A 15,502-nucleotide genomic window follows, 5' to 3' on the forward strand; every position below is an offset into this window, starting at 1 on the left:
GTCTGCAAACAGAGAAGATCTGTATATTCCAGTGCATAGAACCCAATTTTTCAAAAGACATTTTATGTACAACGGGGTTAAAATATGGAATACTTTGCCCGGAGAGATCAAATCCATCTTTTTCTTCTATCATTCAAAAGAATTTGCAAGTGCCATTTTTTTTAAATAGATGGGATAATCTTACTTTTATGTAATTTTTTAATCTTTTTTAGATTTGTTTTTACTTGCAGCGTTTATACATTTTTTTCAGTATAAAGTTTTCTTCCTGAATTATTTTTAATGTAAATACTGTAAATGTTGTTATACTCGACGGGGAGAAGAGCCTCAGGCTCAACAGTTTATCGAATTTAAATAAAGTCTAATAATTAATAATTAATAAAGTATTATATAGAAATAATAACAGGTTCAATTTCCGTGAAAATTTCAACATAAGGGTATTTTGGGTCGAAAAGACCAAATATGATATCGATTTCACTGCCCCATGTTTCCATGGTAACCATTTTAGGTGTTGAAAATTTCAGTTTTTCTAATATCCCATGAAAAGTTACTTTGATTGATATGAAAATTATCTAGTGGGGAAGTTCGGGTCAGAGAACACAAATGCCAGACTCATTTTAATGTTTCGAGTTGCCATAGTAACTATTTTGGGATTGAAAATGTTACTTTTTCTCTTATTCCTATTAAAGAACTATTATTTGATTTAAATAATTGATAATAAGGGGTTTTCTGGTTAGTACACCAATGAAATCACACTCATTTTAATGTGAGATGTTTCCATGGCAACCATTCTGGAGTAACAACACCTTTTTTCAGAAGTCCCACAGCTTCAATGAACTGTTTTTAGATTTCTATATAATACTTATAGCCCCTACACTTGTATAAGTAATAACGCAAATAATAATAGGTTCAATGTCCATGAAAATTTCACCCGAAGGGTATTTTAGTTCGAAAAGACCAAATATGGTATCTATTTCACTGCCCCATGTTTCCATGGTAACCATTTTAGGGGTTGAAAATTCCAGTTTTTCTAATATCCCATGAAAAGATACTTTGATTGTTATGAAAATTATCTAGTGGGGGAGTTCGGGTCAGACAACTCAAAACAACAGACTTATTTTCATGCTTCGAGTTGCCATGGTAACCAGTTGGTGATTGAAAATGTTACTTTGTCCCTAATTCCTATTAAAGAACTATTGATTGATGTAAAAAATTGATAATAAGGGTTTTTCTGGTTAGCACACCAAAAAAAAGTCACAATCATTTTTATGTGACATGTTTCCAAAGCAATCATTCAGGAGTAAAATTGCCAGTTTTTCAAAGATTCCACCTAAAATCCAGAAATCAACAGAATGTGTTTCATCAAAGGGATATTTTGGGTAAGAAAGACCAAATATCCAGTGAAAAAATCCATTAATCAACAGAAATATTATACCAAAGGGTTATTTTAGGTTAGAAAGACAAAATATGATATCCATTTTACTGCCCTGTGTTTCCATAGTAACCTATTTGCGTTTTAAAATTTCAATTTTTTTCAAATTCCATTAAAAGTAATCCCAGTAACTATGCAAATGCTCTCCTAAGTGTATTTATCACAGCATGAACCCCATGTTCATTTTTGTTAATATGTTGCCATGGTAACCTATTTGGGAACCACAGCTTTTTTATTTAAAACAATAGACCCTTGAGAGGGTCTATGTTAAAACATAATTCACTGTTTTTTATTTATTTTATGGATTTCTAAGTAACAACGTTTAACGTTTGTTCTATAATAATAATAATAAAAATTGTAATTTCTTTGCCTTCATTCTAGGAAGAATAATAAAGATAATGTACATTGGGGCCATTCTTGTCAAAATTATTTTCCGATTTTATACCCGTGATTTTATATAGACCAGAAATAATTTTTCAAGCATTTTTAATTTTGTTTCATGCAGTCATCCCAAATAAGTGTTATATAGTATAGTACCAACTTATTATACATTCAAATTAATTTTATGTGCTAAAATTAATTCTACTTGCATCTCAAATTAATTTTATGAACCAAATTTCCCTTATCACCCAATGTACCATTATTTATCAGAAGCAGTAGCAGTAGCGCACAGTTTTTTTTTGTTTTATTTGAAACATACTTCACTGGTACTTATTTATTTGATGGATTTATAATTAACGACGTATAATAATGTTCATTTTATAATAATTTATTTTGATTTATTTGCCTCATTCCAGGAAGAATAATGAAGACAAATTATTTCTGATTGTTTAACTAAAGTAAAATTATGGCCATGTAGTGGTGCATTATTTTTTGTGTGACCTGGCGTGACTCCATAAACTCTATCCTTCTGATGGTTAGCTAGATCTCCCCTTTCCATGGTAGCAATGACTAAATTTGAACATGGTCCTTGTATACCTTTCAACATTTTGTTAAACCCAGCAGGCCAAGACTAGGGGAAATATTACAAGTTAAATGTTTTACGTTTAATATTGCCAAGGGCTCGAAATTAACTTTTTTCCCCTGATAGTCCACTTGGGCAAGCATATTCTGAAGTTGGTAGCCCGGTGACACTGGCTAGTAGCCCATGCATATTTTAGATCAGGGATATCTTTTTTCGTTAACCAGACAAGAAAGGGCTATTTTACAAGGTTCTGCCCATGAAGTGAATTTTCTAGTCTTTTGATGTGTATACTGGCACACCTTTAATGCCCAAGGAAACAGGTGTAATGGACGACAGTGGGACTCAAAAGTTTTGTGATCTATAAAAGTCGCCATGACAACATGACAACAACATGGCCTTTTCAGCACTGAGACATACTGTAGTAGGGCTAAAAATAGACCATGGCCCTTCTGTTGGGAGGAGGCATAATTTCCGTGTCATTGTGATTGATACATTATTATCAAAATGCAACGAGAATGCATTTTTATTGGCCATCGTTTCCTGTGCCTGTCATTCAAGTACGTCAGTTCAGATATGGAAACTTTGTTGCAAAGTTCCACCGCACGGCCGGTCGTCTCCAGAACAAAGTCATACTATGGCAAATTTGTATGCCCAGCTGGGTTTGACTGCATTTATCTAGCTCGTCCCAAAGTGACGGACGCATCTTTCAACCTTTCAGCTTGGTGAAAAGCGCATTTATTGATTCACCAAAGGCCTGTGGACTCGCTTATTTTTGCACAAGTGCTACATGGACATAGGAAAAAGTTGTTGAATACTCACTGTTTCAGTGAATCCGCCATAATGTGAGTTCTCAAATCAAAAAATGTTGCCGAGCTCGAATACAAATGTCTTCTCATTAAATTACGTCATTGTTATACAAGAGTTAGCATTCCAAAGTCTGTCACCCTGATTTTTTCAAAGTTTGGAGAAGGCCGGCATTTCAATCTGAGTGATTGAACGACGTGAAACGCAAAATTCCACAGCATATTATCTGACAATATGTACAGTAGAAATACTGTATACCGTCGCTGCAGGTACGTATAAGCCTACACTCCAAAAAATGGCCACAGGTGGCGTGAACTTTCTGAAAGGATTTCCTAAACGTCCTACTTGTTACCTTAGGGACTCACTTGTGATGTCCTGAAAAGTATTCTCAGCAGTAATTCCAGTTTCTGTCAACATGCAAAGCTCAACGACAAGATTATAGCACGAGACGTAGTGTACAGACTACACATTCACAGGCAGGTAACTCAATTGCGCATGCTCATATTGGCAGACTACACTGGCAAACAAATGCACATGCGTGAAGGTATATGTGCAGCAAATACACTGGCATAGACTCTCCCAGTCGCTGTGCCTTGTTTTGTGCGCGCCAACGACTGCCACGATGGGCCTGCATTCGAACTCCTCTTTTCAGAATTCGCACAGCTTCAATGAACTGTTATTAGATTTCTATATAGTACTTATAGCCCCTAAACTTGTAATAATAATAATAATAATAATAATAATAATAATAATAATAATAATAATAATAATACAGTAAATTCGATCATTTTATAACATTTCGTGCTGGGGACCCTGGTCAGAGGCCAACCCCAATTTCTAAGGACACTGTTTGGACATGGGTCGCTCTCGCGGATTGATACGGCATACAAATTTGTAGGAAAAGTATCAGCGGGCAGCTTCGCAAGTAATGACTTGCCAAAGTGGCCAACAGAGTTTAACATGACCCCGTGTATGCCATATTCCTTTCACGGTTTCACGGTAAGTCTTTTTTTACTGTATAGTCCATGATAAAGGGATTAACAGCCTAAACATATATGTAATGACTCGAATCGTTATTATTTCCATTTACTATGGCATCTGGTTTGAGTTGGTATGCTTTGGAGGACGGCAACACATATTTACAATTAAAAAAATAACTGGAACTGAATGATATACAACATGACAAAATGGAAAATAATCAGTCAAGAAGAGAAGAGCAATTTTCTAAACTTGAAAGTCATTCAATTTTCTTCGTGAATGGCATGTTATACGATAAAATGAACTGCGGTCAATTTGAATGATGTTCTTAAAAAGTACCGAATTACTTAAAATTTTAACATAAAAACCAAAAAACGGTCGACGAATAGTAATTCCGATACCATAGCGAACAGGACTGTCTGAAAATTATATGTATACCAATGGAGTCAATGACTTGATTACGTTTGAACAATTTTGAGAGAAAGGGGCAGACTTGACAGTATCTAGATTTTTGGGCAAATGTGCAGCATCTCGGAAGCTGTTATCGAATTGGTTGGCTTAATCTTACCTTTGTAATTGAATAATACAAAAAGACTCCCTACGTTGCTGCAAATAGTGACTATCGACCAATCAGGTATAACTCTTTGAGTCGGGAAAAAAATTTCCATGACCAGCATAAATGAATAGACATCCTGGGTTGGCGGATTTGAGTATTACCAAGCGTGTACCATTCTTTTACATACTGTGAGTTAACGAGTCCTATATTTCACTTGACGGCTAATGTTTCAGTGCAAGCCGGTCTCTCGCACACTAATGTTGTCTGCGAAGTGTGATTTTCTTTGACTCGTTCTTCTTATAAATGGAAGAAAAGTATCCGCCTTGACCATCATTGTTTGTTAATGGAAATCTGGCGAAAGGAATCCAAAATTGACGTGCACGCCTCCGCCTTGCCTGTAAGATTTTCGCTTGGTTTTCTCTAACCCTTGCTCATTCTTAAATATTATTGGTCAGCGTGTGGCTCTGTATTCCTTTAAGTTATAACCCCATATTTGGGCAGCTATTTTAATATATAGAAATTGTGTTTAAACCGAGGTGAACTCCGTCCAACACACTGTACATGTTAGTATAAAGTTCGACAGATGAGTAACTTGTTTGAAGGGCCAGCCGCAAATATCCTGCGTGTAAAAATATAAATTTCGGCCTATTATATATAGTTAAAAATACGTTTTCTAATAATTTTGATGATGTACCAACAAAAGTAAGCAAGGCAACATACAGATATCTGTCCACTCATTCTGGTTTTTTCGCCCAAATATTTGCAGTGTCTGCCAAAGACCACACGGCAGTAACTCTTTTTCTACACATCGCTTCCGTCAATCGTAAACAAGATACCCGTTTTCATATTGTTATTTACTAGTACAGAGTAACAGTTGCGAATGTCATATTCCGTGCGACGCGGTGGCCACGTACATGTTTGCATAAACTGTTCTGATCAAACATCCTGTCTCATTCACCTAAAGTTCAAAGTTCAAATGCTGAAAAGTAAGAAGAGTTTCTGTCGGTCAGAAAGCACATGCCAATGTTTACTAAAACGCTGAAAATTCTTACCGATATGTAAACGCAAAATGTTGTTAAATTTTACAAAAATATTACACGAAATTTTGTTTGCACACGTTTTTCTTTAAAAAATATATCAAACAAGTATAAATAAAAGCGGCGTTTTCCCTCCGAGTCTCAACAATCGTGGTGTTTGTTTGTTTGATTTTTGTTATTGAAGAACGGCATTTACTTTGTCTAAGCCATGACTGACCGCGTATAGGCTACTTGGGGCTTGGTATATCTGTTAGAGTGACAGTAAAACTCTTTCAGGACTAAAACTTTATATATGGTGTGGCTGCAGTTAGTTTTCAGAAAGTCAGGCCTGAAAGAGTTAAGGTCTGTTGATATTAATGCTTTCTCGAGACATTGTAGTGGCTAAAAATGAGGCTTAAATCGAATAGGGCGACTACTCAGTAAGCATGCGCTGTGTGACTAAAATACCATCGCAAGGCAAACAAAAGAAAATGTACTATCTGTATGATAAAATAATCCAGACAATCACTGGAGAACGTTTGTTGACATCAGTAGAATGAAAAGTGAAAAACGGTATATACGAATGTTGGAAACCTATGAACGGAGGTCCTGGATAATAATTTGGCTATTTGTGATGTTCTTATTTCCCGAATATGTTATATTAAAACCTTTGTTGGTAATACATGCTGGTAGTGTCTACAGAGTCGAACAAATTGACAACTGAGTAATTCTACATCTCCCCATAACGTTGTCAGTTTTCAAGCATTAATTACAGATTTACGACTTTTTCTGTTTTTTTGCTGATAAACTGCTAAAAAAGGCACCGAAATATACGGGTAATCTGAAAATTAACCAGGGTAGCTCGTATTACACAAAATTGCTTTCGAAAATACTCTAGACGACGTAATGTTTTTCAGGGGAAAACATTTGTACTGTGTTCTGTTTAGGTAAAGTTTCCTCGATGCACACGATAGAGTGTGATATATGAGCATAAAATGCTGTCGTGTTTCAGTATGTATTGCCTGAAACTTGTGAAACAAGTTCTGAACTTAATTGAAATTTGATGATCAATATCATGAATAGTATTCACAATAGATCAATTCAAAAACAATAAAATAAACTGAATCAAATACTAGTTCTTAGCTCTCTGTCATTGTATCACCACATGAAATTGCAACTTGCTTTAATGCCAATCTGTGAAAGCCCATAAAATATGCAAATAATGAATAAGCTAATGCGATAATGCAGAATGCCGTCATACTGTCACATAACTTTGTCATCAATTTACGTATTACTTTGATCAAGCGTGGTCAAGTCCATTGAGTCATCACTAATTTTGAAAAGTTCATTGAATATGCAAATTACTAGTCAGCTGTCAGTAACAACCTTTAAAGTAAGGTACTTCTAGTTCAATGTGCCTTATTTGAAATGTTCATTGAGAATGGAAATTATTAAAAACGTGACGTAAAAATACAAAATGTCTTTCATTAACGCAGAATCATTGTCTTACCAAAAACAATCATATAAGACAGGTTTAATGGCCCCAAAGTGAGGCTTGGCCGTGGAAATCAATAGAAAGGCTATATGACTTTGCTGCCTGAAATCAACAACCTAGCTATCGAATTTATAAGAAATACAAAAGAGAAGGCCCTCTTGAAGCAGATGATATGGTAAGTACTATTATGCCCGTATAAGATTGCGCCCATACTCACGCAAGCGCCAAGCGGCACAACAACTTTAGATAAAAGTTTTGGATCCCGAAAATCTTCGGTCCATAATTTTTTAGTATGTAGGGAGTAACGTGAAATACAAATTTCGATACAATTTTAGGAGAATCTCTTTCACACTTTCTCTTTGATTGATTGTATAGATACCTCTTCACATTTTATGGCCCTGTGCCATTGTTATGTGTCTGACATCAGATGAATTAACGACATACCTTGATAAGTGTAACATATGGTGCATTGTTTTCTGCCTTCATTCCGCTTACAGTAAATCCGATCATTTTATGACATGTCGTGCTGGGGGTTCTGGTCAGAGGCCAACCCCAATTTCTAAGGACACTGTTTGGACGTGGGTCGCTCTCGCGGATTGATAGGGCATACAAATTTGTAGGAAAAGTATCAGCGGGCAGCTTCGCAAGTAATGACTTACCAAAGTGGCCAACAGAGTTTAACATGACGCTGTGTATGCCATATTCCTTTCACGGTTTCACGGTTAGTCTAAACATTTTTACTGCATAGTCCATCGAAAATGTTGATTTTCTATACTTGGTATGCGTAGTGTATGAGAAACTCAGAACAGTTCTTACGAATATAAAACTAGCAAGATTAAATTTATTTTTTTATAGAAGTTTGATTATTGATATAAATGTTCTTCATACAATAGGATTGTTACTAGTGCATATACGGTGCACGTGTTTTCAATGCGGTTCGAACCCACAACCTACGGTGTCAGTCATCTAGTGGAGTAGCAACAGACAGAACCACCGCCCCCCCCCCCCCCCCCCCCCCCGAAATCCCCACTCTCAATAAAGAGTGGTTCAATAACCGGCTAAGTTGTTATATTTTTCTGACTGCGACCCCTCAACAAGCTGTAGAGTTCAGAAGCAGTCACGCTCGTAGCTCACTATCACAGATCGCACACAAACCTTATCGGAAATGTTTACTATGCTTGGTAATCTACGACGAAACTATGATTTTTTTGCATTATGAAACTTGCAATATATGTGCAATTATAGGCGTTTGATAACTGAAATAAATGTACTGGATTAGAATGGGGTGGTTACAAATACATGTATAATCAAAATAAAATTAATTGAATTAATTTTACCGGAGATGGATCAAAGCTCATTCGGTCGACATACATACATGCATGCATGCATGCATGCATGCATACATACATACATACATACATACATACATACATACATACATACATACATACATACATACATACATACATACATACATACATACATACATACATACATACATACATACATACATACATACAGACGGACATACAGACATACAGACATACACATACATACATACATACATACATACATACATACATACATACATACATACATACATACATACATACATACATACATACATACATACATACATACATACATACATACATACATACATACATACATACATACATACATACATACATACATGCATGCATGCATACATACATACATGCATGCATGCATGTGTACGTATGCCTACAATGAAAAATCTCGAAAACCATATGTAGAAAACTTTAACATTTTATGTTTTTTTATTTGTATTGCAGGGGCAATGTACGTGGCACGTATGAATTATTTGAGCTCTGTTTAATCTGTTACTTTTTTCAAGATATATGCAGGAATCGCTTTGTATTTCTTATTAATCTGGATTATGAGTTATTTCTGTATTGTCACTTTACGTACATGTCACGTGCACCTATACATATCATCTTAAATTTTCATGCCTCGCGATTTTCAAAACATCTACGTCAGCTATGAACACCTTATGCTCACAACTTGGAAATGCTGATCTTATTAAAATCAACTTGAAGGTAAGTTAATGTCAAAAATACAATTTTGCACTCTCTTCTGTCAACTCATTTTTTTAAATATTAAAATCTGCCAAAATTATTCAACAGTATACTCCAAAAACATTACTTTTTACAGGTAAATAAACCACAATTTTCGGTCTGATTTCAAAATGACAACTTTGAAATACACAATAATTATACAAAATAAAGCAATGCGTATATTTCTGAACATTGGTAACATCAGCATCGTCAGTGAAGGAGGAGGAGCCTGATACAGTGTCTTCGGATGATAGGGCCTAGGGAGCTTTACAGTTTTCTCTTTCATATCTTTATATTTAATACGTTTTGTGAATAAATTTATCATTTGGTATACAGATCTTTGGTAGTTCACAGCATTTAAACACCATTAGGCCTAATAATGAGTACTTCAAACGATATTTGATTGCCTTTCGTTCGGGTGATCAAATCAAAGGCATATGACGTCACGCTGATGCCTCGTTTTCTAGCAAGGACGATGTTACATCGGTGTCAACAGCATAATATGATGGAGGGGATGATGCCAAGTCATTGGTGACGTTCGCGGTTGCGCCCTCTACGACGATTATATCACTTTGTTGTGGATTCTGGCCTGTGAACTGCAATAGTTGATGTTGTAGTGGTGCCGTTTGCAGCGGCATTCGCGTTTGTGTCTGCTGCGATCTGTGTGCGTACAGTGGCATTTGAGGTCGATCCAATGGCTCCCTCTGCTGCAGCTGTGGTGTCTGAGACGACATCTGTGTTTGGAACGAATGCTGATATCGTTGCTGCTGATTTGGATGCTTTGCCTGCATCAGATGATAGCGATGATGTTGCGATTGTTGCCCCATGTGTTGATGCTGCATTAATGGCAAAGGGGTCCCTTCCCTCAGTTGATTCTGAATAACAGTTTCCTGACCATGGACTTCAAAGGAAGGTTGATTCACATAATGCTGGCTCACGCTGTAATGACCTGATATAGAATTACACATTCATAAATATGTATTGTCATATCTTACTTCTATCATCAATGAATTTCTCATCATAGTCGAACGCTTCAATTCGAAGTAGGTGCAAAGTAAGCTTATAAAAAGAAATACACAGGCATGTGATGCCGTAAAGAATTTTTTTAATTGGATCTATACCAGAGCCTTTGATGAAGACATTACATAGCTTATTAATGGGAAACGTTCACGGATAATGCGTTCGGATACATAATCTTTTAAGGTGAATTTCTTTTCATTACCTCTTGATTGTGTTGCGAGATCAATGTCACGTGACCATGAGTTCTGATTGCTAACTGTTCGCACGTCTTGCATTGGGACTCCGCGTCGGACTCTTTGTCCTTCAATTGGAACGTCATACATTGCCTGAGAATTTGGTGAAAAAACACTATTTAAATAAATATCAGTGTAATTTTCTTTTGTCATTCTTGATATTAAACAGCTTCATATAAACTTTAAAGTGTAAAGTAAAACTAATGTATTAAGGAGGGCCGATTCAATGAAATATCCGGCACGTGTAACTGGAATCTTAACAGGAACTCGGCAACCCTCTATTCTGTAAAATACTCACGATCTGATTTCTGTTACAGCAGACAGCTCTACAACAGAAAGTCGATGTGACGACAGCAACAATCACTTCAATAACAGCAACAATGGCGATGAGGGCATTGGTTGCAATACAAGTCTGTATGGTATGAGAAAAAGCCGACAGAAGGGTTTCATTAACATTTATGCAAGAGCCAGGAACTCAGTGCTTTGGAGAAATGCACGGACAGTGTCTTGGGAAAATGCATTTCCTTCCATACGATGGAATCACAAGAGGGGAAAACAATGACATACATCAAGTCATCACAAAAGAAGATGCATTTTGCCTAGTCTTTAGAGCATTTCAGTAATCTGGAAATAAATGACATCAACATACTAATTTACCACAATTTCACGGACAAGAAAGGTAAATCCAAAATTTCTTCTGATAAAACGCAACTCAAAACGAGTCAAACAAAACAGAAATACGAGCTGTGATGTTAAAGGTAATCATTAAGTATCCGTAAAATGTGCATTCCGTAATTTCAAAGGGTTTTTTTTCGCGGTCTTATTCTTGTTCCCTCTCTTTCATTCTTTTTAGCCATCTTTTTTTACTTTCGGCTAAAATATCACGGATATTATATATTAATGGTATTAACATCGACGGAATGCGTATCACTTGAAGGTTTATGGCAGTTTGCCAAGTGAGTTGAAAAGTTTCTCTCGTCAAGTTTTGGTACATTCTTAGTATTGATGATTGATGAAATATAGATGAATAAATACTAAACAAAGTTCAACATGGCGTTCATTTATTCACTTACAACGTCACTGCATTCGTGTTCGCATTTTAATTCCATTGATAACGCCGCTATACTGGATGCCAGCAGGGCAGTTCCAACCATAGATGCAGATATGATCGACAGAACCAATAGAGCTGAAATCTGCGGATGGTTAACAAAAGGCAAGAAAAGGATTAATAAGGGCTACTTTCGGTGGATTTTCCTTACAACTGTAGAAATGTAACATTTTAGAGCAATCCAGGAAGTAATCCAAATAATGTAATCTCTAATGATTTGAAAAATTTGAGACTTGGAAGTCATTATGCAAGTTGTAGCTTGTCCTTCAGTAACAATATTATAAGACAACGCAGAACGCAGAAACTTAGACCATAAAAAGGTACAGAGTAACTAAATCTAAAGACTTCCTCTTCTTTAGCAAATTAGGTCACGACACAAGTTGCTAATGGTTAATTTTGACTCGTCAGAATCACAAACTAACTTACCGGTCCACTGGTCTTCTTCACTGCCGATATCAATCCCACAATGCCTATCACCATGAACTTAAAATATTAAAAGGATGTAAAAAGTGTAGTATCGATCCAAAATCATACTTAGCGATATAGGGTCTTCTTAACGTATGGTGCCACCAACGTCGAATATTTAAAACCATCAGAAAATGTGGCCAATTTCAACTTCTGTGTTTTCACAGAATGTGTTCTATTGAAAGATCACTGATGGTCACATACGGATTAATTGATACATGCAATATGAAGATATGCTAGACAAAGCGTCAAAGTATAGTGAGATTGATGTCATCAAAAGTATTTTTATTCTGTTGAAATATCACTGAATGTGGGTCAAGTTAAAACTATTTTTTTCATCGGTGTTTTTTCGAAATTCTGAAACCTTGTCAATGAAGTAAAATTGAAAGTAATGATAAATATACTGCAATTTACATAAATAATTGCTGTTATTTAAAATGTACATTTATAACATTCTAATATTAACTCGACACTGTCACGTTTTGCAATAACGAAGAATCTTATTGTACTCACAAATACACCACACCATATCCCAGTACCAATGGTCGAAAAATCACAGTCGACAATGAAAGAAAGTACTCCTAAGGCTACGGAAAAGACACCAAGAATCATCTGGCAAACACTCAGTCCAGCGATAGTGCAGTTAGCAAAGCTTTGAATCCTTCCTCGATTGGTCATCGTTGTTTGCCATTCTTGATGAGTGACTGCGTCAGGCCCGAGCAAATACTCCCGGCTTTCAGACATTTTTTATTTGCAGTTCGTTGTGGTTTAACAGTTCAAAGCTATGATAATAAATTTGAAATATACAAAATATGATGATAATGAAAATTATTCATAGAAATTGATGAAAATTGCAGTGCACAGACTGATGACACATTTTTAAATTGTGACGTTAATTTTTGTCGGATGTCAATTCATCGTCACTTGGAGCAATTTGTCCAAGTGAGTATCGATTCCACTGTTAGAAATAAGCTTGTATTTAAGCTGAGTGCATAAGACAATAGAGCTAACATATGTTTTAACTCTTAAAACAAGTTTTCTGAACAGCAAAAAAGTATTGTATTTGTGTGTTTACAAACAGAATGCATAGATAACCGATTTCATCATTATATAAAAACGTTCGAAGTTTTTCGGCAAATTGTCTGCAAAGATGGTATGTTCGATTCGCTAAAAAGATTTTATACTTGTTACGTCATCGCTACAAAGAGGCAATAACATCCATAATGTAAGGGTTTCATGATTAATTACGGCCCAGAAATAAGCAATGAATTTCTGGCCAACGAACCCTAGGTACAAAGTATCTGTTGCCACTATTTTTTACGCGAAGATGCTTTGTAAATATTTCAGAGCTCTGTACATACAGTAATTACCTATGCAAAAACACTTACAAATGTTATATTGTGACGATTTAAGGTAGAACGCACCTCGGGACAGACATTCGGACCCTCAAACTTTTACAATTCTCTTCTGAGATACCACATGTGGGGGTTTCATTTAAAGCTCTTGGTGAAAGAAAAATTTTCACCTGCTTAGTTTTTTGAAATTCGAAAATTTTCATTTTCGCCATAGAGTTAACACAGAGATGGCGGCCATTTTGAATTTCTAATATCGGTAAAACTTAGGTTATTTGTTTTTCTAGTACCAAAATTTGCACGGTGACCCCCTATTTTTATTCTTGATTTTGAAAGAGAATGATTGAAAGATTCCTTGAGGAAAGTTAGAGCAAAAGTTTAAGTCTTTCACTTTCGAGGTGCATATTACCTTAACAAGGTGAAAGAGGAATTCTGACGACTGATAATACTATATGTCAGGTTGAATAACCTCAGTTGCATTTTCCGTGAAATTAGTCTTTTTACAAAACTTTAATATTCTAATGACCCTTTCATGGCGACCTTTTGCCATGTCACAACGTTAGTTCAAATATACGGTATGGTACGATATACGGTACGCTATTCTCGGTAATACAGAGATCAAGACTTTCTGTAACCTCTTTCAAAACTACATAGTGTTCTGTTTCTTGATTTCATGAAGTGAAGTCACCATATGACAAATGGTCTTCACCTTGCAGAATTCATCATCATAAATTCACCTTATCATAACAGTAACATCCCAATAAATTAAATTTATCAGAAAATTATCACTGATAAATTGGTCACTCAACATTTCTTTATCGGGAAATTGTAATATTTCCTATGACTCTAGGAGTTCAACTGAAATTGTCTGTACAGCCGTGACAAATTTTCTGAACCTTTCATCTCCAATGCTAATGACGCCTTGTTGCGTTAAGTACATTGAAACCAGGATGACGCAATGCGCACGCCACGCTCAGTAAACGCGTTAGATACAGTTCAAAACTAGATGCGTAAGTATATTCCTGAACTGAAAATTTTGTCAGTTTCAATTATTTCCTTGGTACATTTGCTCTTCAACTTGAAGACTTAACACAATATATTTGACCAGTTTTCTATCGAAGGGACCAATGAAGACTGAACATATCTATGTCGTCAATGAAATATTGGTATCAGAGTGAGGTGAGGTTAATTGATAATGTACTGTTGACGTACCTTATCAATCGCTTTATTTGATAGCACGGTAGAACACTATTTGCACCAGACCATTGCTGTCATAATGAACTGTCATTACAAATTTAAAATCACACCACATCGTTTGCTGGCATAATGACATGTGTTTACAAATTTATCATGCTACTTATCCGACATTGCATAAAAGATCAGAGAAAATGTTCGCACCAATCGTAATATCATTATTATGCCTCCGCCCTACTAATTGCATTTCTATATCGGTCAGTAGGGGAACAGTTAAATACACATTTTATATTAACTTACTCAAGATAACGCATAGAGACTATATCCCGCCGCGAATTTGTGTGACAATAAGAGGCCCAACATCTAAATGTTTCAAGCTTTTCTCTTTGTCGCGTCAATGCAAAATAAATCATGATTACTCAGAATAGAAAATAAATCTAAGTTATACTGTTGGTAGCCCAATTATCCTGCAAGCGTTAGTGTTTACCATGAAGTAGGCTTGCCTCGGGAGTATTGTTTTTTGCCTTGTAGAAACGCGATTGCCTTTGCCACGTAACTTTTGGATGTATCAAGAACTAATAAAGTCATTTTGATATGATGGTTGCACCGATATAAGGAAAGAATACAAGTAATGTACCCAGGTATTACATTATTTCGTTGTGGCACGCACCTGTTTTATGCAACGTTGAGATCTCCGATTTCACGGACTCCCATTTCACGGCTACGCTCCTAATGACAAATTGATGACGTCATGTGCATAATACTACCTCTAGGACGAAGGTCATATGACAG

General features: G+C 35.9%; 1 protein-coding gene across 2 annotated transcripts; it reads right to left on the bottom strand.

Moving 5' to 3' along the window:
• Positions 1 to 9,014: 9,014 nt before the first annotated feature.
• LOC139122027 (vacuolar protein-sorting-associated protein 36-like) lies at positions 9,015 to 15,469 on the bottom strand. Of its 2 annotated transcripts, none has more exons than XM_070687394.1 (7): positions 15,381 to 15,469; positions 12,678 to 12,946; positions 12,126 to 12,182; positions 11,665 to 11,784; positions 10,890 to 11,003; positions 10,561 to 10,684; positions 9,015 to 10,287 (listed from the first exon to the last, which is right to left on the bottom strand). In XM_070687394.1, exons 2-7 carry the CDS (start codon positions 12,906 to 12,908, stop codon positions 9,782 to 9,784), a joined length of 1,152 nt encoding a protein of 383 aa, XP_070543495.1. In that variant the 5' UTR covers positions 12,909 to 12,946; positions 15,381 to 15,469; the 3' UTR covers positions 9,015 to 9,781. The 2 variants fall into 2 exon arrangements, with proteins under 2 accessions (XP_070543495.1, XP_070543503.1); XM_070687402.1 differs by lacking the exon at positions 15,381 to 15,469 and adding an exon at positions 14,729 to 14,903.
• Between the last annotated feature and the right edge of the window lie 33 nt (positions 15,470 to 15,502).

Source organism: Ptychodera flava, chromosome 2, assembly GCF_041260155.1.
Source record: "Ptychodera flava strain L36383 chromosome 2, AS_Pfla_20210202, whole genome shotgun sequence".
Lineage (NCBI taxonomy): Eukaryota > Metazoa > Hemichordata > Enteropneusta > Ptychoderidae > Ptychodera > Ptychodera flava.

Coding starts and splice junctions, on each gene's coding strand:
- LOC139122027 (XM_070687394.1), bottom strand. CDS start 12,908: ATGTCTGAAAGCCGGGAGTATTTGCTCGGGCCTGACGCAGTCACTCAT. Junction 11,785..12,125: donor TGAAGAAGACCAGTGGACCG/GTAAGTTAGTTT, acceptor AACCATCCGCAG/ATTTCAGCTCTATTGGTTCT. Junction 11,004..11,664: donor AACACGAATGCAGTGACGTT/GTAAGTGAATAA, acceptor CATACCATACAG/ACTTGTATTGCAACCAATGC.